The following is a 27,859-nucleotide window of genomic DNA, read 5'->3' as shown; positions in this document are numbered from 1 at the left end:
ACACACATACGAATGTTCACGACTGGCGTTGTAGTTTAAGTTTTCCAAAGGTGGACAATGTATGTTGGAGGACAAACGCAGATAACAAAGGGTCAGCTGATACTGACCAAAGAAAAATGATTGCACAATGCACAAGTAATTGGATTTATATCTGTATATAATAATTCATTTATAAAGAGACATGAGAAGAGAAATACACAAACACAAATAAATATAAATTCAGCTTTATTTTATATCAATACAACAGTTAATCAAAAAGTAAAGTCATTTAACAGTATCATTTTTTTTTTTAACCTGTTTTTAAAAGTGTACCAATAATTAAATTATAACATTTAGTATCGTACAATGTACTTTATAAAACTCTTAAAAATTTATACATGTCAATTTCTAAGTTAAATAGAACATATGTCAAAAAAATACTATATATTTGAAATAAAAAAAACCCCAAAGATTAAATGATAATATACAGGCAATAGAAAAAAAACTTACTTTAAAGAAAAAATAAATACCATACTAAAACGTGCATTGCCAAATGAATTTTTGGCAAAAATTACAAAATACGACTAAAAATCTTTGGCAAGCAGGGGTAAGACAATGAGAATTGGAATGCAAAAATACACAAAGACTTAAACTATACATGAACATGTGCCTTATCATAAAATATTGCATGTATTCATTCTTGTGACTATATAAAACTTGATTGTTTGAACTGTAAGTAAGGTGGCCATATCTAATTGACCCTCCTTTTACAAAGGACTCTAGAATTAAAATGACAATATATGCATTTGGAAAAGACCATATATTTTCCATGTTAAGTTCATTGTTTGAAGCACTCTTTGGTTAAAATATGAACCAGGACAGGACTAAAAAGAAAGAAAATATGCTCAATACAATGATCTGCTTTGACCTTGACCTAACATTTTGATAAAGCCAGATGTAGCCAAAAGAAGAAACAATATGCTTAGGGCAAGAATTTTACAAAGCAATTTGCTATGACATTGACCCTGGACATATAATCACTAAATTTAGAGTCCGTTAACACCCATAAGCATTCCATTGATAAAGTATGAGCAGATATGGGCTTAAAAGTATGAGAAATATTGGGCAAAAGGGCTAAAATATATTCCATACACGAGATATTGGAAGGATAGACAGATTTACAATAAGATATTAGACATACTGAACCTGCAGAGCTGAACTCTTATATAAAAAATGTGTGTCAACAAAGTGATGAATAATGACTATAGTATACTAGTATTGCACTAATTTACAATGTCAAATTAAGTACCGGGGTACATGTTTTATGTATATCATTATCATTTTCTATATCTTCAATGTCAGTGAATATGCACCACACACATAGTGTGCAAAAAAATACTTTTCACTCAATAAACTTCATAACAAAAATTCAACAACCTAGATTAATAGTCAGAAAGAAACTATTCCATGTAAAAATGCCTTGATTTTTAAATAATACACTAAAGATAACAAACTCTAAACAGATAAATGGTGTAATGCTCAACCACTGTAACAATCAACAATGATACAAAGCATACAGCAATCTTGTATAGTCTACAATCATTCGATACTAAAATACTGTGATGATGATGATGATGATGATGATGATGATGATGATAATGATGATGATGATGAAGAAATAAATTACATCAGGTTAAGAGTTGTTGACACCTAGCAACAGTTCTATTCACATTCATCCTCCACGAATCCTCGTTTACTAAACACATCTATGTAGTAATTGCCTCCATTCATGATCAGCACAGTGGACATGACACCAAGGAATATACAGTGGGCAGTGTAAAAGTGGTACCAGATAAACACACCAGCCAGGCTCACAATGCAGAACAACCAGTTGAAGACGTAAAACATCAGGGGACGGCATCTTGAACAAAATAAAACAAAAATGCTTACATAATACATTCAAATTCTTGTCAAGCAAAATCGGGTACATGTAATTATTTTCATCTTCAAATTTTAACATAAGGAAATTTGGATTTTAATTGTTTAAATTCACATTTACCTTTCGCCACAAACATTGAATGTTTTATACAAGCAACTGTCCTGCTTCTTTCCGAGGTAGTTAAAACTTGTCACATACTCCTCACTGGGTTTTGCAACAATGTGAATTACTAGGAAGTAAATTCCCTACAAACAGATTAAATTTTTAAAATCTTTTTTCTTATTAACTTCATGTCATCTGAAACATGTAAACAATGAGCTTCAGTTTATATATTTCCTAGAGGTTATTGATTCTAGTTCAAAGTCATTTGATATTTATTAGAGGAAATTGGCTACATACACTGTGCAACAGAAAACAGGCAAAGGGAACAACCAGCAACCAAATGGGGGACAACTCCAGCATTTCTGGTACAAATTCATCAAACCAGTACTTGGATACTTCTTCTCTGTACCAACGGATTCTAAACCAAGAACAAAAATACATTTGACTAAATATTATGTTATTACTGTGTGCATAAACACATCAATTTAGTGTACTTGATATAAAAGGTCATCTGGAAAGCACAGTTACATTGCATTATTATTATACAATTCCATCAAATTAGAACCTCATAATTAGGTCAAACTGAGTGATTAAACTTTAACAGCAGAACATAGCCAAATTTTACCCTCACCCAAACGACAGCAGGGCAGGCAGTATATGAATGTAGGCAGAGGTGACCTTGTCTGTGCTGTGAAAAACCAGGGAGTTCCTGTACACCACCATTGCCCAGATCAGGGGGCCGTTGGACAGGGCAAAAACCACCGCAAAAAACTTCTCATTGTATGGAACCCTAAAAACACAAAATCATTTTACTGTAGAAGCAGAAATATTTCTTGAGTATTTAATTTCTTTATTTTCGTTGGCAGTAAAAATCAATGAAATAAAATCCATGATTTATTTTTAACCCAAGTATTAATAAATACAAGTACAGAGTTGATACGCGTACATTTTTGCGATTACGATATGACAAAATTAAATGTCAAAGAAATTGTATTTCCCCATCGGTTTAAAACAACGAAATTTTAACCCAACAAAAATATGTGCTTTTACAGTATGTGCCCGGTATACAAATTTATTTACAAGTGTAACAATTATCATTAAATGCTTTTTTAAAATGAAAAGATGCAGTGACACCCACCAGATAAAACTGTACCACAAAATATTGGCATAGTAGCAGAAGTCCAACAGGAAATACTGCCATTTGTTTTTCCTGGAAAATAAAATCGCACATTTTTGGATATGCAATTCAGGTATGTAAGGTTTACAGTGATTTAAGGTATATGTACAGTATATCAGTATATAACTTCTACATTGATAATTTTTCCTGCATTTGTTTACTGATATGCAGAGAATCTATTCATTAGATACTAGTAATCTTGTTTTGCAGGAAACTTTTATTTTTTGTTATTCAATAACAATTCTTTTGATTTTCTGTCACTTACCAATACATGATGACCCGTATTAGAATCAAGATGGGGGTACAGACAGCATAGTAGTATGGTAGCAGCCATTGGGCGTAGACAGTTGCATGGGTGAGGAATATAATGGTTATTACAGCCACCACATACACAAACTTCTCAATGATCCTTGACTTCTTCCACTCCTGAAGCATTTTTAATAGAATATATCAATTTTCGACCTGCTTAAAAATGCATTTTGATTTTATCTTGAAAATGCACTTCAAAATTTTCTTTTTTTGGGGTATACAGAGGATAATATTTTAAATGCACTGACATTTTAGGAAAGACTTAAAACATTTTTACAACAAGAAATTAATTTTCAAGAAATGTTTAGAATATGAAGCTTAGTACCGGGGTATATTGATAGCCTATGACATTCTCAATCAAATAATGATACAGTTTTATAATACATGTTAAAATGCAACACTTTCATTAATATCATATTTCATGCCCATTTGAATTTTCTCTTTATTCACATTCTATACTCAACAGAAAACAACCTTCTTATGACTTTCACAAGCATGTATAGCAATTTGGCAACATACATGATTTCAATTTACTTTCTCCTTGAAGATAAGATCTTTAAGAAGTCACCATTGACAAAAAGACCTACCTTTAAAGCATTTGTTTTAGACCTAGCCTCTAGCTGTTTATAGGGGACAGAACACTGAACCGACTCCTCCATGATCAACACCTTTTACATAATATCTAGTCCCAAATTAAAGACACCATCTTTTGACTTATCGCACCAAGTTTGGTCATAATCCATTATTAATACCATCTCCTTAAGCACAAAGAAGTGATGAAAAGAATCAACTCATTATCTACAGGATATATTATCTTATCATCTGTGATAAAAGGATGGCCAGCAATGAATGGCAACTACTCATATATAAACTAGCAGGTGTAGATTGAAATTCAGTCATGTAGTGTATAATATTGAGGAGGCAACCTTGATGTTGGTCAAAGTTTAAAGTACATCATCAAGCTCACAGCTGATGAAAACTGTCACAAGAGTAAATAAACACCTTCCATTTTCAGTAACCCAGTTCAGTGTTACAAAGTAGACAGTAGCGATGACAAAGGGTTGATAGTCCACTTATGTTTATGCTATAACTGTTGACTGTTGGTACTTGATTTGGTTGCAATGGAAAAGAAATGTGTATGCTCAATTAAACCTATATTAGTCTGGAATGACTTAATGATGGTATGAGACACCTTGAGATCATATCAATATCAATTTTGGTGAATTAGTACATCAATTTCAAAACATAATCATTGCTACAGATTTTGACAATATTTAAGAAATAAATATTGCGGATACAGACAGAACAATTGCGATTACCGGTATAGAAAAATATTTGCAGCTCCTCATATTGGGCTTTTGGAGGGAAAGGACAATGGATATGCAAATATTTGATAATAAAATGGATTTGAAGAATTATCATAAAGTAAAAGATGAACAATGTAAAAGCTGTTGTTGCTTTTGAATGGAAATTTCACTAAACTGAAGCTATAACCTATTTACTTTAACCAGCATTTACTTATCTAACAAAGCCATTTTAAGCAATTTTTAATATCAAGAAAAGAAAGTTGAAGAATTTGTTGAATAAATGTATATATACACATTTCATAATTTCTGATTAGAAATATTGATATTTTGGGGGTCACATGAGAATTCAGGTGCTCTCTGAAAGTGTACCTTGTTTATAATTCCTAGTTCATAATTAAATTATTAAAATGCATGTGTCAGTTAAGTCAATGATCTTTTATCAATTTATCCCATGTCAATACACAACTCTGTGTTGGTTTGTTTGTTCATCTCGGTGCAATGTATGTACATGTATGAAATATGACCTTACTTCAATGATTAGGCTACATTCATGAACAAACATCCTACCTTGAATTAACATTACAGAATATGCATATTTACTCTTACAGTGCAGGAATGTAGTTTTTTTTTAAGTGGGGAGAAAGGCAAACTGACATAAAAATCTTAATAGGCAAAAAAGGGAGGGGGTGGTTAGCACTTTATCTATTATCTTATATTTTTTAATAAACAAATGTAAAAATTATGAATTTGCAATTCATTTCAAACACATTTTCATATTGTTACAGAAAAAGTAGAGAAGCCATATTACTTTAATTTTTTTTTTCATATACATGTACTAGTATGTAAATGTGAGAATAAGGTTAATTTGCTCTAATGTAATATATAAGTACAGTAGGTAGAATTATTATGTTTGTCATAAAAAAAAAACAAATTTCTACACCATATATTAACTACATGTATTAAAATAGATATTAGAAAGCAATTTATATAAAATCATAAAGTAAGTCTTTTTTCCATCAAAATTTCAAGATGAACAGATTTTTTTTATGGGGGTGCATGGGGTGGTGCATTACTTTATGTATATGTACAAACATATTGATTCTCTTAGTATAAAAGAAAATGCATGCATCGATATCTTTCAATCTATCTGCAACTGACAGCCAAAGATAAAGATCAATTCCAGATTACAAAAGTAGAAGGAAGAGATGGACTTTGGCAAATATAGATCACTATAGCTTGCTTACACATTATATTCAGGCTAGTATTAATAATATAAATGTTTGATGTACTCCGACTCAAATATTTCAAGTAGCTCTTTTTTTTTTTTTTTTTTAATTTTCTTCCACATTGATAATCTAACTGTTCTTTTTTTTTCTATACTGCGAAAGCTAAACAGATATAATATCTATTGATACAAAAACATAACCTAAATGTATTTTTAATATGACATGGACAATCAATTATCAAATTAAAAAAGCTGAAAAAGATTATTGGGTAGTGGAAATTCTGATGGGTCGGTCAGAGTACATCAAACAAATCAATTCTTAATTTTGGCCTAAGCAGAAAAGAAAGCACTTGCTCACAATGGAGGATGAGAAAAGGCAACTGAAAGTGAGAATATACCATTGCCTCTTCAAATTGCCAAGCTCTGTATTTAAAAAACCTTGCTGTAAGCATATCAGAATTCTATTTTTCTGAATTATTCCTACATGATCTTGTACATGTAATTGTAATTAAAGTAAGATAGGATTTCAGGGTTGTCTCTAAAAATTAAAGTAGAAGGAGGAAATGAAAAAGTAGAAGGGGGTCTGGGTGTTTTGCTTATAGCTACATTGTGTTTGAAATGCAAAAATAGCCGGGTAATTAAGGCATTATATTTGGGGGAATTCCCCGCCTCCCGGGTCTTAGAGACAACCCTGGGATTTCTAGACTAAATATACTCCATATTAAGGACTAAAATACTACACTTTTTTCGTGCCACTGTGTACCAATACTATAAACTCCCAGGTGGAAGGAGAATTAGTACAGCAATAATATTGTATATCTGTTATATATTACTTCATTTGGAAGAAGAATTGCCTCATACTTACAATTCAATTATCTGCAATATGTACAATTAACAACATGCAAAAAGACTTCAGAATGTATCAAACAAGTTTCCACCGACACAAATCGCAGTCATGCATACAACACATGTGATATACCCTTTATCAATAATTCTAATTCAAAATTTAATGTTTTCAAATCATGTACGACATAAAAAATATAAAAAAAATTGGCTTAAATGATTATGTGATAGACCAATTTATCTTTTTGTTTATTGTTTAAAGTAAATAAGCCTTTGTAGAAACAATAAGCATCTGTGTTTAAAGCCTATGTAAAAGCTGCCTAATGTATGAAAATTTTCAGTTTAAGCAAAATGGCATATATACAATTCAGCATTCCTATATCCACTTACCAAGAGAACACTTTTAAGTTTATGCAACTTCCCATTGGTATTTCTAGCCTCCACCCACTGATGGGGCTTAACTTGAGGTCCACTGGATTCATATGTCACCTCTTCTTCAGCTGTTGCAAACCTTCCGAAATACAAAAGACTTTTTAAAATATAGATTGAATTTTAATGTAACACTAAGTTTAAGGGATGTCAATTTTACTTGAAGACACTAGTCAATTAATCGAACAATTGAATATTAAGAAAATTTTAGTCGATCATTGTGACCAATAGATAAGTCTGGAAGTAGGCATTACTTATTGTTCATGTAAATTAATTGATGTTATAAACATTAGCCAGTTAAATCTGCCATCATATCTGGGCCTCCAGGTATAAATTATTTGTATAGTACAAAAATGAACATTGGGTGCCAAAGGGTTATTCAGAATCACTTTGAAAAATGCAATGGTCTAAAATAGATATTCATTAATCAGTTAATTTATGAATTAAAGTACCACTCACACATGGATGTACATATATATAATATATGCATGTCATCGATTTACACAACTGCTGATAAATTTATCTTTGATCATTTATCTCAATGCATTTTGTTTAACGTTAAAAATGCCTATATAACTATAGAATTTCATAAATTAAGATACAAAGCCACTCAACACATGCTCAATATATAAAAGAATCAAAACTTCTATATGTTACATAATTATTTACATTTTTAATAATTAATATTTAATCTTAATATATTTATAATTACTTCACGAAACTTGTTGCAAGGTATTTACATATCACAACTCTAATAAAAATATATTGTATGATAACAGAAGTTCCACCAGATTGTACGGTTCAGAGACATACAGAGATCATTATAACTTGTCCTTCATGTTATATTGGAAACATCAATAATTTAAAAATATCTTCCGTATCTTTGTACTTTTTAAACGTTGTACAATTTAAACTTACTGTTTGGTATTTTCTTTGAGTGTGTCTCGCATGATGTCACTATTTAGTTTCAACAGAAACTATCCGCTAATCCAAGATTCCACGTTGTCTGTCATATTTCATCATGTTTTGGTTTCCCATGAATAACCTTTAACGTTATTTTTGATTGGCTAGCAATCGTCGAGCCGTTTTCTTACTAAAAATTTGATTAGTCGATCCCATCTGGCGATTTCTCGCGCGACATTTAATTTGAAAGTAAAACGAAAACAAAAAACCATGGAGGAAATCAAATGTGAAAAGCACAGTTAGTGATTATCAAATATTGCCATTACAATAAGATATAAGTCTATGTGTCGAAAACGTTAAACCAACCATTTAAAAGATAAATCACAAACTCCGAAACGAAAGCGAAAACGATATTTTAATAATGAAAGTTATGCAAATTTTAGAACACTGAGTTTCTTTTTATAGTTATAGCGTAATGAAATACTATTTTTAATTTTTAGATGAGCTGTGTTTTTTAAAGACTGGTCTGAAGGATGGACCATCCTATGGCGTTAGTTTTTATGTCTGTGGTCAGCCTGCGTCATGTGGCTTTGTGAAGAAATCTGAGTAGGAATTTTTATTTTATTCTTTGCTTATAAATTCTATAGATGCCATTTCATACTTTTGAAAAAAAGAAAAAGAAAATGTTCAATCATTTTCTGCCTGGCTTTATTTTTATCAAAAGACCATGATGTTACGTGTAAATCAAATTATTTTTACTATAATTTAAATTATATAGGAACTATATACATGTATAAATCATGTTGATTTCGTTTATGCATACTGTACATGTATTTTCCAGTTCACAAAAACTTGAGTGTCCAAGACATCATTCTACCGTAGATCTACAGTCTATATTTTGCTCAAAGAAAGCTAATGAAAAAAGGTTAGTGCCAAATTTAAATATTTTTGATGTATATTCCTTAAGTAGGTAAATTCCTGTGCTTGGCCATGATGATCGGTGTCAAAAATCAGCAGTTATAATTTAAGTGTGATTTTTTTTCATATTAGGCAGTATTACAGATGTCGCAAGAAAGACTCTCATGAAAACTGGTGTGGATATTTTACTCTAAAGAAGGTGATCTGAAACACAATCAATAATGTACAGTTAATTATATTATATCCTAATGATATTCCAAAAAATAATACTGTAGGTAATCCTATAATTAAACTCAATTTAGAAATTGAAATCCACATTTAAATGGCAAGAAGTACGTCTCGCAGATTTTTAAACCTTGCTTTTATTTTTTGTGCGGATATTAACTAAAGGAAAATATCATAATGACTAAAATTTGGCATTCTTAGTTTTATATTCTTGCCATTTGATACACAACTGTTGAAATTTAAATAGCAAAATTAAGTACTCATGTAAAATAAGGAATCTACCATGTACAATTATACTGTATATATGCCCATTCATCATATAAACAACTTAGCAGTAAACTTTCACATTATGAAGATTTTATTTATTGCATAGGTGTCTGGCAAACCTCTGGCAGATTATAATTACCAGGAAAGAAAGTCATCAGTACAAAGCAAAAAGGCAGTAACAGATTCTGAAATTCAGTCTATAAAGACAAAAAACATGGAAACAGAAAAAAAGTCTTCCATTGAATCTCAAGACCCAGTCTCTGAGGAGCAAACAGATAGAGGCATTTCAGAGGGACTGGCCAATCTGAGTATTGATAAAGGAATACAAGAGTCAGGGGAAGAACAGACAAGGGCCAAACCTCAACAAGAAAACAAATTAAAGTTAAAGAAGACAAGTCAGTCAGACTCAAAACAGAAGGAAGAAAAGTATCGTAATCTTTCATCAACTTCTGAATCGGAGAGTATTGAGAGCTTTGACTCGCCACAATCAAAATATACCTCTGTTTCACTAACGTCAGACTCAGACCTTGACAAAAATCCTATGAACACTAAAAGCAAATCAGAGTCTGAGTTGAACCTTGGCAAGGGAGATAAGAAGACCCCAGATCACAGACACAAATATGAGGGTATTGGTAGAATTAAGAAGAAGAGCCCACAAACAGGTTCCCAGACTGATTCCTCCCCAGAACTTCCTCTGCTTCAGAGAATCTGCATGAAGTCCGGTGAACAAGAAGGGTCCAGCCCAAAGAGTCCTGTGGAAATCGTCGACCTGACAAGTGATGATGAGGGAGAGAATCCCAGAGTAGTAGCGGGGACAACTAATAGAGTTACTAGTCCAGAAGACAAGCAAACCAGATACCAGCCACCTGCCCATACTTTGCCTACTTCTCAAGATCTACATTCGGCCAATCAGATACAGGCAAACAAGAGTATTCAGCCCCTAACAGGTGCAGAAGAATGGCAGTTACAGAGTGACATAGACTCTAGAAATGCACTGCTTCAACAGTTGAACAGACAAAAGGTAGATACTCAAGTAGCTGGTAATCATTAATTCATAGAGTTTATGCATTTTACCAATACAGATGTAGTAGGAAAAACAAACATATTCCATGCTGTAATGTATAAACATTTTTTTATGATTATAATTAAAGCATTGTGCAGCAAACATGTACTGATTAATGAATTATATATTTTGTTTTTATTAGCATGTGATAGCCACTGTGAAAATGTCTAGTTTACCTGACAAAGGTGAAAAACTTCGCAAACAGGTAGATGATATAGAACGAGCTGTGACAAAACTCAACAAAAGAATCGCTGACCTAAAACCTAGATCTAAAGTGAAAGGTAATTGTTTCATTGTAATTTTAAAGAAATATTTAGAAACACTTAAAATGTTTTGTTTCAAAGATGATTTGATATATTTTGATAATTTTGAAATCTTGAAGTCCATATGTGCATTATTAAGGATTTATCCTTTATGTGCAATGATAAGGATTTATCCTTTGTTATTACTTTTAATATCAAGAGTTCATGCTATGAAAAAGTATGAATTACATGTACATGTATTCATTCTTAACTGCATCTGTTTTATTCCAGAACCTAGTATACTACCAAAACCTACAGCACAAAGTGTTCAGCCACAGGTCATCAAAGTGCCATCAGCTGATGGCTCAGGCCAAGCCCAAACCATCAGAGTGGTCCCTGGTCAACAGACTCAGGGCCAGCAGCCACAGGTGATCAAGGTGTACGCAGCAGGGGCTGATGGGCAGCAGAAACTGGTTCACATCGTTCAGCCAGGTCTGTCAAATACATGTAAATCTCAGTGTGATTTTATCTATTTCAAAGATTTTTATTCTTAGAAAGGTAATTTTATTTCTTGAAAATTAATAGGAGCTCAGGCTGCACAGAAATCAGGACCCACTGGTGGTCATGTTCCCCACAACCCCCAGGGGCTGAAGCAGACCAGTATACTGCCTCATGCCACCAACATACCCCCACATATACTGCAACAGCTGTATGCAGGTAATGAAGATGCTCTTATTTTTGTCAAGCCTACAATGAATGAAGCTAAAAGTCACTCTTTCACAACATACCAATTATTTTGCTTTAAATCAATGTTTAATTATTTGACTAAACTCATACTAGTTATTACTAAAGTGCTTCAAAGTATGAACAATGTTTTATATCATATGTCATCATTTTTTCATTGAATTTCTGGGGTTCTTTATTGATATTCTTAGGCTGGAAAGCTAATTATCAATGTTATATGTTTTACAGCTAACCCACAAGCCATGACCTTGTATGGAGGTCGTATGACCGCTGCCAGGCTGAGGGAGGTGGGGAGCGTAACTAAGGAAGCCATTGAAAAGTTACATAAGTAAGTAACCACTCTCACAAAACAATATTACATGCATTCTTGCATGAGGAGTGGTATTTTCTTCCAAATGTTGAATTGGTTTATAATTTAATTATTTACCTGCATTTAGACAGCTGGAGACATGCCCTGATTCTAGCACTGAGATTGAGGACCCTAAAGGTCTCAAGGTGACCCTAATGACCCATCAAAGACAAGCTCTGGCTTGGCTCACATGGAGGGAGGGGCAACACCCACCCGGGGGAATACTAGGTCAAGTTTTTATTGATGATAACTACTTTTAAATCACAAAATACATGCACACCTATATCATTACTGGGCTGGTACTTTTTGTAATTTTAAGAAATGATTTGCATTCTATAGATGTTAAACAATGTTTTTTGATATATTTATGCACATGTTAATGTACTGATAAGTATCTCTTGATCTCTCAATTTAAAACCAAACTTTTACAAAATCCTATTCTACAGTAAAAAATGTATTTTAAAGATGATTATATTTGTTCTAAAATTTCCTGAGAGCTGATGATACATATGTAGCATCATCAGAACCAACAAGATTTATTTCCATTGCACCGGTGATTTCGTGGGATACAACAATGATGACATAGGTTTATACACCCTGTACCTGTAGTTTATTCCCTTTTTTTGTTGCCTACAGCTGATGACATGGGACTGGGGAAGACTCTGACCATGATTTCACTGGTGCTGAAACAGAAACAACTGAAACCAAAGGAGGACAAGGAGGAGGAAGATGAGTGGCGAGGCAGGGAGAAGCAGCTCCAAAAGGGTGAGACACAACAAGCAGGAGAGGTTTCATCATACTTGATCATTATGTGTGGTAGAGTCAGGTATATGACATTTCTGCTAGCTGTAGCAAGTGGATTAACCATTTAGCTTAGAGTATTGTATTATTTTGCCATAGGACCCTGCTTCAAATCCCAGTGGCAATATATCAATATCATTATGTGTTATTAAAGTCAGAACCTGATGTATTTATTCATATGAAAGAGGAGCATCCCATTTATGGTATTAGTCATTTAACCTTTGGTACTTACACTTCAAAAAGGTATTTTTCAGGTTTCTGCAGAGACTTTAATTAAAAGAAATTACACGCAGTAAAAGTTCTTCAGTTTATTAACAAATAATGTTATGTGAAAGTTCTATTAAAAAAAAAATCATTTTATATGATTTTATTTTATACCTGCATTACACCTGCTTTTACAGTCATTAAGTCCCGGGGCACCTTGATTATCTGCCCAGCCTCCCTCATTCATCACTGGCACAAAGAGATTGAGAGGCGGGTCAAAGGGAAAAAGCTCCAGGTCTTAATGTACCATGGACAGGGCCGAGAGAAAGATATCCACAGGTATGAGGAGAAATATGACTATTAGCATATACTTGTACTTGTAGACTTGCATGTGATTATATGGAATTTATTTGTGAACAATTTAGGCACATCATACTTGTATTGATATAAAATTTGAAAGAAGACCATGAATGTTTAAGATACATTCACATGAATATACACTTACGTGTACATGAACTAGAGTACAGAAGTCAGTAAGATGCACATACACATACACATGTACTTGCTTTATTTCAAATACCCAGTTACCCACTCGGATGACTCTTATATCTGAGCAATAAATTTTTACAGGCTGGCAGATAACGACATTGTCCTTACCACCTACTCTCTTGTTGGTAAGGAAGTTGGGACAGTGAATGTGGATGCTAATGCTCCGGCCAAGGATGACGAAAAGAACATGGAAGACAAACAAGTAATGTCGCTCATCATCAACAGTTCTCTGATAACTATAAAAAAAATATCCAGTCCTTTTCAAAGCAGTCAAACTCTGATGACTAGGTAAAACAGCTGAGATTAGTAAACAATTTTCCATCTTGTTTCTGTTTTTAGGATGATGATGCAGAATCTGAGAAGGCAGATGCCACCTTACTCCGCATTGTGTGGGAGAGGATCATCTTAGATGAGGCTCACAACATTAAAAACAGGAAAAGTCTGTCAGCCATGGCTTGCTGTCGATTGCGTGCTAGATTCCGCTGGGCCATGACTGGTACACCTATTCAAAATGAATTGCTGGATGTCTACTCCCTACTTAGGTAAATTGACTGGTGTCAGTCATTTACTTATTTGACTTTTTTCTTTCATTTTTTTAACAAATTCATTTTTTCAGTGAATGTAAATGATAGATGTTGAAAAAACTACTGGTATTGCAGGTTCCTGCGCTGTTCTCCTTTTGATGAATACCAAGTGTGGAAGAGACAAGTTGAAAAAAGCAAAGGTGAGTTTGACAAGAACATAGCTTTCTATTGCTGTATTTTTATGCCATCAATAAACCCTCATCATGTACATGTATATTAAGCTATCCATAAATTCTATGCTGAAAGAGTTTATCAACATTGTGTACGTAACTCAAATTGAGAAATAATTAACAGTGTGCAATATTCATTTTCATTATATGAATTATCTTAAGACAGTACATGTATTGCTACAACCTGATCTAAATAAATTGAACCGAAAATTTTGTTGCCATACAGAGACTACAGTGTTCTCTCTGTGTTATTTCAGCTGGTGGAAATAACAGACTGAATGTTCTCATCAAGAGCTTGTTGCTGCGCCGAACTAAAACTCAGATAGATAGTGCTGGCAAACCTCTGGTAAGGTGTTAGCTCAGTTTAACATTAGGCATAAAACATAAAAAACGTTGCACATATTTCAGATAGAGTACTTTTATCTGGTCTAATTCTTGTTGTTGGATAACTTGATTCTGGTCTGTCAATTTTCTTTAATCACACTTGTGCAAGTTTTTCTTCTGTAATTCAAAAGGTTTCCTTGCCATCAAAATCATCCACTGTTCATGAGATTGAACTGTCTGAAGACGAAAAAATGGTGTATGAAAAGTTGTTTTCACAATCTAGGTAAATGTTTTTACTTTATGCCAAAATCTGAAAGCTATTCAGTGTATTTGCTATATGCATTGAAGATTAAAGTGGCTCACTACACCATGAAATATTTTCTCAAATCAGCAGAAAATTACTTGATTATGATAGATATCATAATGGATAAGAAGTAATTAAGTCTAATAGCAAAAAAATGTGCAACTTTGGATGAAAAATTACATTTTCAAAAATTTAATTCAGTTTATTAACATGAACAAAAGCTCCAGGCGGAGTCGAACTCATGATCTGCGGTTCAGAAGCCCAGTACTTAAACCACTGAGCTATGACGATATACAACCCAATCGCACGATATAAACAGTTTAACAAAATATTTAAATCGCCATCTTGTGACGTGGTGCCTTAAAAAGTATGAGTGTAGGTGTAGTGAGGTACCTTAAATTTGCAGGTAGTGGGTGTACATGTATATTGTTCTTTAAGTCTAGCCTTTAGTGTGAAAAATATTCTGATATTAAGACAAATCTAACAGATAGAAAGACAGTCATGCACTGTGTCTATTTTTATGCAATGTGCATTCTTTAAGGTCTGTGATGAAAGACTACTTGAGAAGGCATGAGGATAAAGAGTTAGGGAGAACTACTGGTCCCCAGCCCTCCATCAATCCATTCAGGGACCGTACAGAGGGGGACACACCAGGTAGCGGCCCTGGTACAGTGCTTCCTGGGGGAGACTCGGGCCGGTCCAGCGGTCAGATGATCCTGGTCATGCTGCTAAGACTCAGACAGTGCTGTTGTCACTTGAGTCTGATGAAGGAAGTAAGAACTGGAATTAGCTTGATTTAATCTAGTTTACTAGTTTGTTACATGTAAACATTTTAAACCAAAAGAAACTTTTCTCTTATGGCATGTGATATGTTGAGATATTTTAAGATTCATTGTTTTATCCATGCTATATTTTTTGGTGTTAGATGTTTACACCCTCATTTTTGATTCCCTACATTCACCAAAAGTGTTTGAAGTTGAACAAAATTAAAATGCGAACAACAGTAGCAAACAACTTTTACATGAAGTAATGAACATGAACTTATAAGTACATGAACTTTGGCATGAAGCATTGTTTACACCACTACTGCTTGTATGTTTATGGAAACATTTGATTATCTTCAGGCTTTTGATGAGGAGACAACAGCCACTGAGGGATTAGAGCTAGACATCGTTGATCAAATGAAGGACCTTATGTTGGGGGAGGGGGGATCCACAGAGGAGAAGGAAAAGCTGACAAGGGATTCCCCAATATTCCACACACAAGTCATGAGTACCAAGGTACTTATCATTAGTCTGACAGATTTTCACTTCATAATGCCTACATTTCATTGATGTTTAATTTTTATTTTTTTTTGTAATGAATCTGTCTTTTTGTTGCAGTTAAAAGCTGTGATGGACAAACTCTATGAAATTAGAGAACTACCGCAGAAACAGAAAAGGTATTGGCCAATGCTTGGTAATTTGTGAATGAATAACATCAGGAAATGTACACAAACTATTTTTTACATATCTGTTTCAAACATCAGTGAGTTTCATTTAATGTTTAAAATTTTACACTTGCAGTGTTGTGGTTTCCCAATGGACCAAGATGTTGGATATCCTAGCTCATCACTTACGACAAGCAGGAATCAAGTACACCATCATCCAGGGCTCAGTGTCAGCAAAGAAACGGATGGAGGCTGTGGAAGACTTCAATACGAATATCCATGGACCAGAGGTCATGCTGGTGTCTCTGAAGGCTGGGGGAGTAGGCCTCAATCTGATTGGAGGGAATCATTTGTTTCTTATAGATCAACACTGGTAATCTTCATTTGTTTCCCTGTATGGTTAAGTGAAGCAGCTTGTTTTAGTATCAGATATATATTAAAGTTTGTGTGAACTGTGGAAACACAGAGAGAGAGAGAGAGAGAGAGAGAGAGAGGAGAGAGAGATGTTAGGTGTATATCTAAGATATTTATTCTTTGTCCTATACAATCCTTCTCTCTGACATGAATTAATGTGTCCCTAACTCTGTTGGTTAGTGTATGATTTGATAGTTTACCTAGATTTTTCCAAGAAAAATGAATATGAATTTATCAAATTAAGTGACTGAATTTCCGATAGACTGTACTTTTACAAGGTTTTATTCATTCATTGCATTTTAAAGGAAAATATCAAGTAAAGATATAAAATTTTGAAACACTTGGAAGTTGTATTGAAAATGATAGTGATTTAAATCTTTGTAGGAATCCCTCTTTGGAGGATCAGGCTTGTGACAGGATCTATAGAATGGGCCAAACAAAGGATGTATTTATACACAGGTACACCTCTTCATAGAGGCCCAATGTTTATCTATGATATAATTCTATAATGTAGCAATGGTTTTATAATGTAGCAATGATAGTTCAGATTACTGTGTTTTGAATATGGTTTGTCAAATGAACAATATTTTTTGTCAAATTAGTCAAATATTACATAGAGCAAATTGTCTTTTTCATTTGAGCATTCGATACATACATATTCTTATATTCATTATTTCCTGAACAGGTTTTTATGTAAGGATACAATTGAAGAAAGAATTGTAGCACTTCAGCAGAAAAAACAAGAGTTGGCAAAAAGTGTCCTAACTGGGTATGTGTGTAGTAAAGTATTAAACCTCAACCATATTGCATATTTAATGGCTTATAACAAACCTCTTACAAGGAACAGACACTAGACAATACAAATCTTTGCATGATTTATAATTAATTACAATGTTAATAATTAGACATTTTATAATGGTTATTGTATAAAAGATCTAAGAGTTCAAATTCAAATTTTCAAATTGTACAATTTTTAAGCATTTAATGCATTTTAAAATCATTATGATGGTAAAATTTGCCACCCCACTAAAAAACCCACAAAAAACCAAGCCAGTTCAATCTAATGGCTCAGAAATCCATAGCAGATACATTTGTGACAAGCTCCACTGGTTTTATAATTGTCATCTCATACATTTATATGTTCATAATTTCTCTTTATAGGTCTGGAGGAGTGAGTTCAAAGTTGACCTTGGATGACCTCAGAATGCTCTTTGGTGTTTAACCCCAACCTATAGACTAATTAAAAAACTTAGATCGAATTATACATAATCATGTAGATATATAGAGATGTACATGTATATTAATTAATAATATAATGAAATATGTAGATGTATTAAATATTAATGTTGGCTGCAAATCGATATCAAAAGAATGTTTGGTATGTAAATGTCATCAGTATGTTTATAATAAAACACAGAAATCATACATGCACCAGTCTTGCTCATTTATTCTTTTATTATTTAAAAACGTTTTATGAACTGTGATATACATTCCACTTGCTGTTTTTGATGTCGCTGCAATGATAAAAAAAACCCCAACAAGCATCATAGTGAGAGATACATAATTTTTTTGTATACATTACAGGCATTTAGAACAGGAGCACAGGGGTATCCTATCTGCTCTGCTCTCTGTGACATATACTTGTTTCCTATCAAATCGCGGGTTCTATGGTATCGCGGTATTTCTGTTTACGTATAGTAGCACGCGCTGATATTATATAAATAGTGCCTGTTTGGGAGGGTAACAGTTGAAATTGACACCCCGAGAAAACCATTGTCAACCGACGCGAAGCGGAGGTTGACAATGGTTTTCGAGGGGTGTCAATTTCAACTGTTATCCTCCCAAACAGGCACTATTTATTTTGTTATACTGAATGTCTTTTTTAAATTTTTAAAGAAAATTTTACTGCTTTTATATAGGAATAACGTGAATTCTACAGCGAACCGTACGCGCATAATTTTCGCGCATGTAACATTTTTTAATGTTACCCGTTGCCAAGTGCGTTGCTAACGCTGAGGGTAATAGTAAATATTATTAACTGCGTCTTAACCAATCAGATTTCAGTATTTAACATGAAAGTATAACAATAACATTTGATGTCGGGATAATTTTAGACATAGAAAACAGAGACACGCTGAACATCACCGAGGTATATAATAAAGGGAACTCACAATAACATTAGTTTCAGAAAATATTTCCGTATTGATAGATTTTTTGACAAAATGATTTAACTACCGCGATATCATAAGCCCGGCTCATACATCATCTCCATTGTTTCAGTGTAAGTCAGACTTAGTACCAAATTAACCTAAAGTCAATTTTCATTTCTACAGTGTCGCACTTCTGCATCTTGCAAGATATTAATTATGTGGACATACAATATAGGAGACATTCAGTTCACAAATTGCAAGTTGCTGTCGTTGATAGGCAACTTATTTACAACTTCACCGCTCGATAACCGACCGACATCGCATGCGCGCAGCGATAGCGCACGGACTCAGTTTTGCGGGAATGCACCGACGCAACTCTCTTCGAATGTTTTGTTTACATACCAAAAGTTCATCACTGCACCGATTACCTTTTGTGTGACCCCGTATAGTCCGAACTGTAGCCACAGTACCATTAACTGTCTAAACCGATGTAAACCGGGAAAGAATTCCATCATGGAGCATTTATGCCAGTTTCTTTCGTCAGGAACATCATGGCGAAAGTGATTCACGTGCTTCAAGAGTGCATGAAAAAACATGGATGATATAAAAAAAAATGGACTTAAAGCATTTAAGAGATACAAGTTTATTTACAATGCCTGTGCATGTAACGTTATTCTTACTTGTAAAAAAGTGCATTAATGCCCAGCCATGACAAGCAACGATGAGTCCAAAATGAATACAGTACCTATAGCTGTCTTTGGTATCTTGATAGAGTTTAGATCAATAGGAAAGGGGTTAATTGCTTCCTTTTGGATTGGTCTTTGAAAAATAATGGCACTCTTTAGGTGTCGATACAAGCTAAAATGTAAAGTAGTGATTATAAGTACTATAGTTGTCATCGCATTGACTGTCAGTTATATCCATTCCACCCTGAAAGAGACAGTTAGCAGAAGTGGTTCCTCAGGGAGAGGTTCATATTCCAGGTTGTTCATGTCTAACGATGGTCAGAAAGAAATCTACAGTGATGTGTGTAAAATACCTCGGCTTCCTCTTTACAGCAGTGCTATTGAACATGCCATTCAACCCATGAAGAAACCCCTGGTATGCAATGGAACCAACCTGTTTTATTTTGAGAACAACGTTCTTACCATTAATAAAAGTGTTCTCTACCCAGAACACAACACTCTTGACCTGTACGAATTTAAAACAAAAAAGGGAAAAATTGATGATAAACCAACATTGACAGCATGTGAAATAAGAGGGATAGAGAGAGTAACTGATTCTTTTTACACCTATACCGAGGGAATTATTAAAGAAAACGGGCCATTCAATATGCTTATAAAGCATGATTTTGTTCATGTGAAATGTATTCTAAATTCAACTTACAATCTCATTCATGCAGAGGATAATGAAGTTGAAGATTACCCCAGTAACGACAGTTTGTATAATAATGATGACCCCATGGAATATGAAGGCAGCATTTTCAATGAGTATCTCGTGGACTTTGATCAATTTTTGGTGCAGGTTTATCCTCGCGATGATGTTTTGGAGAGAGCAGCATCTCAGAAGCCAACTTCTGACCAAATGAATGTGATGATGATAATGCTAGATTCCATGTCACACATGTCCTTCCGGAGAAAACTACCCAAAACTTATGGCTACCTTAAGAAGAATTTGGCTTCAACCATTCTAAATGGTTATAATATTGTTGGCGATGCTACATTAGCAGCCTTAATACCAATTTTAACAGGTATTATGTAATCACATTTGACACATTTGATAAAATATATTAGTTTTGGTAGTTTGTTTATCACGTTATATTTAATTGATAGACTTAAAAAGTTTACTTTGAAACATGCATAGACATATTTGAGAATACATTGTCTCAATTATTTTTGGGCTCAGTTATACTTTATAACAGGTTGCAATTTCATAAGCAGAACTATTACTGGTAATAATACTCTGAGCATGATATTGATTTGATAGCAGAATTATCATGTGATTTTCACACCTTTTCAAGGCAAAACAGAACTGGAGTTACCTGAAGTCAGAAGAAGTCAAGAGGAGTCTGAATATGTTGATATTTATCCAATGATCTGGAATGATTTCAAGGAGAATGGTTACGTCACCTTGTTTGCAGAAGATGAACCCTCCATAAGCGCTTTTAATCTACGCTTTAATGGTTTCAAGGAGTCGCCTTCAGATCACTACATGAGACCATTCTGGTTGGCTCTGTGGGATTCGGAGCTTAGAGAAAGGAGCAATAAATACTGTACTGGTGCTACGCCACATCACAGATTTTTGTTAGAATATTTGAAAGACTTTTATGTAAAGTACCCGAATGTTCCAAAGTTCTCTTTAACCTTCCTTGCTGAACTGACTCACTGGAACAATAATCCCGGAGAATATTTGGATGTGGATTTCGTAAATACTTTAGAAAAGTTCAGCAAATTAGGTTTTCTTGACAATACTCTTCTGATTGTTATGGGAGATCATGGTGCTAGGTATGGAAGAGTACGAAGGACGGTGCAAGGGAAAATAGAGGAGAGACTGCCATTTGTTAGCCTTCATTTTCCCCATAAGTTCAAACTAAAACATCCCGAGTTGATAAAACAACTTTCAAAAAATGCTGATAGATTGACCACTCCTTTTGATATTTATGAATCTCTTAAAGACATTCTTGATTTATCACGCTTACATAAACCGGTGATTTCATCCAGAGGAATAAGTCTCCTTAGAGAAATTCCAGCCAATCGGAATTGTGCGTCTGCTCATATTGACTTGCAGTGGTGTTCCTGTTTGGTGGAAAGTGAAGAAGATACAAATAGCAAGAATATTCAGACTATGGCTTATGAACTTCTGCAACATATCAATCAGTTGACCCAACCACTGAGAAATATTTGCCAAGAGCTTTCAATTCTCAAAATAGTTTCCGCCAATTTAATAAGTCCAAATGAAAAGGTGAGTAGGTGCATTTGCCGTTCAAGGACATGTATTGTTGCATTACTTTTTTTGCTGTATACAGTTTACTGCCTGTAAGATTTACGTATTTACATGTATATAATTCCAAAGTTTGAGATATTAAATATACTCGCAGACATTTAGGCAAGAAGTTTTAAAAAATGCCAATGTATTTAGCATTAATCATTATTTTTCAAAAAATGTATTCTCATATGCTAAAAAATTTTCATAATGTGCTAATGTGCATTATTCAATTTGTTTGCACACACTATTGCAGTTTTAGACAAAAATGTTTTTACTGAATAAAAATCCATGATGCAGAAGAGTCAGTCGTTAACTTATCTGCTTTTCATACTTCTAGGTTTTGAAGTTTTTGAAAACATTGGACAGTGATCAAAGAGTTTCAAACTTCAGTGCTGAGGTAAGAGTGGATGTCGCCCATTACCAGATCACCATGGAAACTGTTCCTAACTATGCACAATATGAAGGGATGATAACAAAGAATCTCAAAGACTCCACTTATGAAGTGTTCCATGACATTAGCAGATTAGATCGCTATGGAAACCAGTCGTCATGTGTCTCAAAACTTTATCCTGATCTCAGAAAATTTTGTTACTGCAAATGATTCTCATTGGTGGTTTTTGGGGAGATTTTTTCTCAATGATGTGGCACTGCGTAACTTATCTTTTTTGTTATGTAAATAATTGAATGTTCCAGTGTTATTGCTCTCCCGGGGAAATTAAGGTATGTAGAGGGACATTAATTTTATAGTGGGTGATGTTGCCAAGATGTTCTAAAAGGACATGTATGGCTTAAGTAGATCTGTAAATGTTATTTTTTCAAAAAGTAAAAGATTTCAATAAGAAATTCCAATACCTGGAACTTCTTATATTCATGCCATAATTGAGTTTATGAGAATCGTTTTTATGTGATGTGTGAGTGAGAAAGAGAGATGTGCGAGTAAAAAGGGAGAGATTATGGAGTTTAAGTCGATCTAATTTTGTTAAAAAATGATAAACATATATACCTATACCCGCTACAGGTATACGCTACTGAATAAAGAGGTTGTCAATTACAAGATTCTCTTTTTATTTTTTGCTCTTCCCTCATTCCATCAAATCAAGACAGAAAATAACTTTAAACAAGTCCAACATTAAAATTTTGGAGTTTTTTTTATATTGCTAAAACTGTTACTTTTTTGGTTATTTTTCTGCATACAGATATTTAAGAGATGAATCAAAAAAGGTAACACTTTAAATAAAAAAACGGAAAGGGTTTGTTTTAGCAGCAATAAAAATATATCACTTACTAGGGACACTACAAATTTTTCTTCGTCAACTCAAAATGAATCCAACAAATATCTTTCCTCACTTAAAATCGCATTTAATTAAAACTTTTGGTATTACAAACTATTTCAACCCAACTCTAATAATCAATAAACAGGACGACATGAAGGGTGTTTTCTGTTCAAATATTAAGTGCAAGAGGATTTGTTTCATTATCAACAGTGTATATTATGTAATTAGTATATTTTTCTTTTTTAGCTTAAGTACTTTAATTAGCCAAAAATATGTAGATAATGCTCCCCACAAGCAAGTGAGGATGATTTTTAATAACTTTTTTTCTTGCTAAAACTATGACTTTTTTGGTTATTTTGATGCATACATATATTTAAGAAAGGTAACACTTTAAATAAAAAAAGGAAGGGTTTGTTTTAGCAGCAATAAAATTATATCACTTACTAGAGACACTACAAATTTATCTTTTCTTCGTAAACTCAAAATGAATCCAACAAATATTTTTCCTCACTTAAAATCGGCTCTAATTAAAACTTCTGGTATTATAAACTATTTCCACCCAACTCTTATAATCAAAAAACAGGACGACATGAAGGGTTTTTTCTGTTCAAATGTTAACTGCAAGAGGATTTGTTTCATTATCAACAGTGTATATTATGTAATTAGTCTCTTTTTAAGCTAAAATACTTTAATATTACAGAAAATATGTAGATAAGGCTCCCCACAAGCAAGTGAGGATGATTTTTAATAACTTTTTTTTTCATTGCTAACACTGTGACTTTTTTGGTTATTTTGATGCATACATATTTTGAAGAGATGAATCAAAAAAGGTAACACTATAATAAAAAAAAAGGAAGGGTGTGTTTTAGCAGCAATAAAATTATATCACTTACTAGAGACACTACAAATTTATCTTTTCTTCGTCAATTCAAAATGAATCCAACAAATATCTTTCCTCACTTAAAATTGCCAATAATTAAAACTTCTTGTATTATAAACTATTTCCACCCAACTCCAGTGTATATTATGTAATTAGTCTCTTTTTAAGCTAAAATACTTTAATATTACAGAAAATATGTAGATAAGGCTCCCCACAAGCAAGTGAGGATGATTTTTAATAACTTTTTTTTTCATTGCTAACACTGTGACTTTTTTGGTTATTTTGATGCATACATATTTTGAAGAGATGAATCAAAAAAGGTAACACTATAATAAAAAAAAAGGAAGGGTGTGTTTTAGCAGCAATAAAATTATATCACTTACTAGAGACACTACAAATTTATCTTTTCTTCGTCAATTCAAAATGAATCCAACAAATATCTTTCCTCACTTAAAATTGCCAATAATTAAAACTTCTTGTATTATAAACTATTTCCACCCAACTCTAATAATCAATAAACAGGACGACATGAAGGGTGTTTTCTGTTCAAATGTTAACTGCAAGAGGACTTTATTCATTATCAATAGTGTATAATAGTATATTTCTCTTTTTTATCTTACATATTTCAATATTACAGAAAATATGTAGATAAGGCTCAAAACAAGCAAATGAGGATGATATTTCGTAACTTTTTTATTCATTGCTCAAACTGTGACTTTTTTAGTTATTTTTCTGCATACAGATATCTAAGAGATGAATCAAAAAAGCTAACACTTTAAATTAAAAAAGGGAAGGGTTTGTTTTAGCAGCAATAAATTATATCACTTACTCAACAAGCAAATGAGGATGATATTTAGTAACTTTTTTCTTCATTGCTCAAAGTATGACTTTTTTGGTTATTTTGATGCATACATATATTTAAGAGATGAATCAAAAAAGATAACACTTTAAATAAAAAAAGGGATGGGTTTGTTTTAGCAAGAAGAAAATAATATCACTTACTAGAGACACTACAAATTTATTTTTTCTTCGTCAACTCAAAATGAATCCAACAAATATCTTTCCTCACTTAAAATCGCCAATAATTAAAACTTCTGGTATTATAAACTATTTACACCCAACTCTAATAATAAAAAAAAACAGGACGACATGACGGGTGTTTTTTGTTGAAATGTTAACTGCAAGAGGATTTCTAAAATTATAAACAAGTAGATCTGTCTTTGTTAAAAAATGATAAAAATATATACCTATACCCGCTACAGGTATACGCTACTGAATAAAGAGGTTGTCAATTACAAGATTCTCTTTTTATTTTTTGCTCTTCCCTCATTCCATCAAATGAAGACAGAGAATAACTTTAAACGAGTCCAACATTGAAGTTTTGAAGTTTTTTTGTATTGCTAAAACTGTTACTATTTTGATTATTTTTATGCATACATATATTTAATTAAGAGATGAATAAAAAAAGGTAACACTTTAAATAAAAAAAGGAATGGATTTGTTTTAGCAGCAAAAAAAAATATATCACTTACTAGAGACACAACAAATTGATCTTTTCTCGTCAACTCAAAATGAATCCAACAAATATCTTTCCTCACTTAAAATCGCCTTTAATTAAAACTTCTGGTATTATAAACTATTTCCACCCAACTCTAATAATCAATAAACAGGACGACATGAAAGGTGTTTTCTGTTTAAATGTTAACTGCAAGAGGATTTTTTTTCATTATCAACAGTGTATATTATGTAATTAGTCTCTTTTAAAGTTAAAATACTTTAATATTACAGAAAATATGTAGATAATGCTCTCCAAAAGGAAGTGAGGATGATTTTAAAAAATAAATTAATACTTAAACGGTGACTTTTTTGGTTATTTTGATGCATACATATATTTAAGAGATGAATCAAAAAAGGTAACACTTTAAATAGAAAATGGGATGGGTTTGTTTTAACAAGAAGAAAATAATATGACTTACTAAAGACACTACAAATTTTTCTTTTCTTCCTCAACTCAAAATGAATCCAACAAATATCTTTCCTCACTTAAAATCGCCTTTTATTAAAACTTCTGGTATTATAAACTATTTCCGCACAACTCTAATAATCAAAAAACAGGACGACATGAAGGGTGTTTTCTGTTGAAATGTTAACTGCAAGAGGACTTTATTCAAAATCAACAGTGTATATTAGTATATTTCTCTTTTTTATCTTACATATTTCAATATTACAGAAAATATGTAGATAAGGCTCAAAACAAGCAAATGAGGATGATATTTAGTAACTTTTTCTTTCATTGCTCAAACTGTGACTTTTTTGGTTATTTTTATGCATACATATATTTGAGAGATGAATCATAAAAGGTAACACTTTAAACAAAAAAAGGGAAGGGTTTGTTTTAGTAGCAATAAATTATATCACTTACTCAACAAGCAAATGAGGATGATATTTAGTAACTTTTTTTCTTCATTGCTCAAACTGTGACTTTTTTGGTTATTTTATTTAAGAAATGTTAACTGCAAGAGGACTTTATTCAAAATCAACAGTGTATATTAGTATATTTCTCTTTTTTATCTTACATATTTCAATATTACAGAAAATATGTAGATAAGGCTCAAAACAAGCAAATGAGGATGATATTTAGTAACTTTTTCTTTCATTGCTCAAACTGTGACTTTTTTGGTTATTTTTATGCATACATATATTTGAGAGATGAATCAAAAAAAGGTAACACTTTAAACAAAAAAAGGGAAAGGTTTGTTTTAGTAGCAATAAATTATATCACTTACTCAACAAGCAAATGAGGATGATATTTAGTAACTTTTTTTCTTCATTGCTCAAACTGTGACTTTTTTGGTTATTTTATTTAAGAGATCTTCTTCTAAATGTGTATTCATCAATGTTCAAAATCAACAGTGTATATTAGTATATTTTTCTTTTTTATCTTACATATTTCAATATTACAGAAAATATGTAGATAAGGCTCAAAACAAGCAAATGAGTATGATATTTAGTAACTTTTTCTTTCATTGCTCAAACTGTGACTTTTTTGGTTATTTTTATGCATACATATATTTGAGAGATGAATCAAAAAAGGTAACACTTTAAACAAAAAAAGGGAAGGGTTTGTTTTAGTAGCAATAAATTTTATCACTTACTCAACAAGCAAATGAGGATGATATTTAGTAACTTTTTTTCTTCATTGCTCAAACTGTGACTTTTTTGGTTATTTTATTTAAGAGATCTTCTTCTAAATGTGTATTCATCAATGATAATTCTGTCTTACTTAGTCTTTAGGGTATTCATCAATGTTCAAAATCAACAGTGTATATTAGTATATTTTTCTTTTTTATCTTACATATTTCAATATTACAGAAAATATGTAGATAAGGCTCAAAACAAGCAAATGAGGATGATATTTAGTAACTTTTTCTTTCATTGCTCAAACTGTGACTTTTTTGGTTATTTTGATGCATACATGTGACTTTTTTGGTTATTTTGATGCATACATATATTTGAGAGATGAATCAAAAAAGGTAACACTTTAAACAAAAAAAGGGAAGGGTTTGTTTTAGTAGCAATAAATTATATCACTTACTCAACAAGCAAATGAGGATGATATTTAGTAACTTTTTTTCTTCATTGCTCAAACTGTGACTTTTTTGGTTATTTTATTTAAGAGATCTTCTTCTAAATGTGTATATATCAATGATAATTCTGTCTTACTTAGTCTTTAGGGAGATCCCACTGCCTGTCTGAAATTAGGTGCTTAA

The 27,859-nt window shown here is 32.6% G+C and overlaps 5 protein-coding genes across 11 annotated transcripts in view; 3 read left to right on the top strand and 2 right to left on the bottom strand.

The window, feature by feature from the left end:
• Positions 1-208: 208 nt before the first annotated feature.
• LOC105339696 (uncharacterized) lies at positions 209-8,384 on the bottom strand. Of its 2 annotated transcripts, XM_011445365.4 has the most exons (8): positions 8,229-8,384; positions 7,272-7,392; positions 3,463-3,623; positions 3,159-3,230; positions 2,652-2,810; positions 2,318-2,438; positions 2,039-2,163; positions 209-1,900 (listed from the first exon to the last, which is right to left on the bottom strand). In XM_011445365.4, exons 1-8 carry the CDS (start codon positions 8,258-8,260, stop codon positions 1,702-1,704), a joined length of 990 nt encoding a protein of 329 aa, XP_011443667.3. In that variant the 5' UTR covers positions 8,261-8,384; the 3' UTR covers positions 209-1,701. The 2 variants fall into 2 exon arrangements, with proteins under 2 accessions (XP_011443667.3, XP_011443668.2); XM_011445366.4 differs by lacking the exons at positions 7,272-7,392; positions 8,229-8,384 and adding an exon at positions 4,094-5,463.
• LOC136270674 (transcription termination factor 2-like) lies at positions 8,384-11,904 on the top strand. Its single transcript, XM_066069036.1, has 8 exons — positions 8,384-8,511; positions 8,714-8,819; positions 9,055-9,138; positions 9,264-9,330; positions 9,730-10,644; positions 10,829-11,420; positions 11,514-11,645; positions 11,864-11,904. Exons 1-8 carry the CDS (start codon positions 8,484-8,486, stop codon positions 11,902-11,904), a joined length of 1,965 nt encoding a protein of 654 aa, XP_065925108.1. The 5' UTR covers positions 8,384-8,483.
• Positions 11,520-18,231, top strand: LOC105339697 (transcription termination factor 2). The gene is made up of 17 exons (XM_066070323.1): positions 11,520-11,645; positions 11,901-12,000; positions 12,110-12,249; positions 12,658-12,786; positions 13,224-13,365; positions 13,657-13,777; positions 13,915-14,117; positions 14,235-14,299; positions 14,587-14,675; positions 14,845-14,936; positions 15,499-15,730; positions 16,082-16,237; positions 16,340-16,398; positions 16,523-16,759; positions 17,185-17,259; positions 17,486-17,569; positions 17,962-18,231. Exons 2-17 carry the CDS (start codon positions 11,915-11,917, stop codon positions 18,020-18,022), a joined length of 1,971 nt encoding a protein of 656 aa, XP_065926395.1. The 5' UTR covers positions 11,520-11,645; positions 11,901-11,914; the 3' UTR covers positions 18,023-18,231.
• The window catches only part of LOC117689865 (uncharacterized), a 37,212-nt gene continuing 27,015 nt past the window's right edge, over positions 17,663-27,859 (bottom strand). For 2 of the 6 annotated variants that reach the window (XR_010708900.1, XR_010708902.1), the window contains exons 2-4: positions 19,696-19,808; positions 19,379-19,522; positions 17,663-18,036 (exon numbers count right to left, since the gene is read on the bottom strand). The gene's annotated coding sequence lies outside the window, so the exon portion shown is untranslated. Of the gene's footprint in view, positions 18,037-19,378; positions 19,809-26,065; positions 26,223-27,859 lie in introns of those variants that run through there. The other 4 variants (XR_010708899.1, XR_010708901.1, XR_010708903.1 and 1 more) reach the window with 3 other exon arrangements.
• On the top strand, positions 19,782-22,989 carry LOC105339699 (uncharacterized). Its single transcript, XM_011445369.4, has 3 exons — positions 19,782-20,700; positions 20,971-21,911; positions 22,273-22,989. The coding sequence occupies exons 1-3, from the start codon at positions 19,782-19,784 to the stop codon at positions 22,534-22,536; spliced, it is 2,124 nt and encodes a 707-aa protein (XP_011443671.2). The 3' UTR covers positions 22,537-22,989.

Source organism: Magallana gigas, chromosome 8, assembly GCF_963853765.1.
Source record: "Magallana gigas chromosome 8, xbMagGiga1.1, whole genome shotgun sequence".
NCBI classification, from domain to species: domain Eukaryota; kingdom Metazoa; phylum Mollusca; class Bivalvia; order Ostreida; family Ostreidae; genus Magallana; species Magallana gigas.
This window is presented reverse-complemented; position numbering and strand designations above follow the sequence as displayed.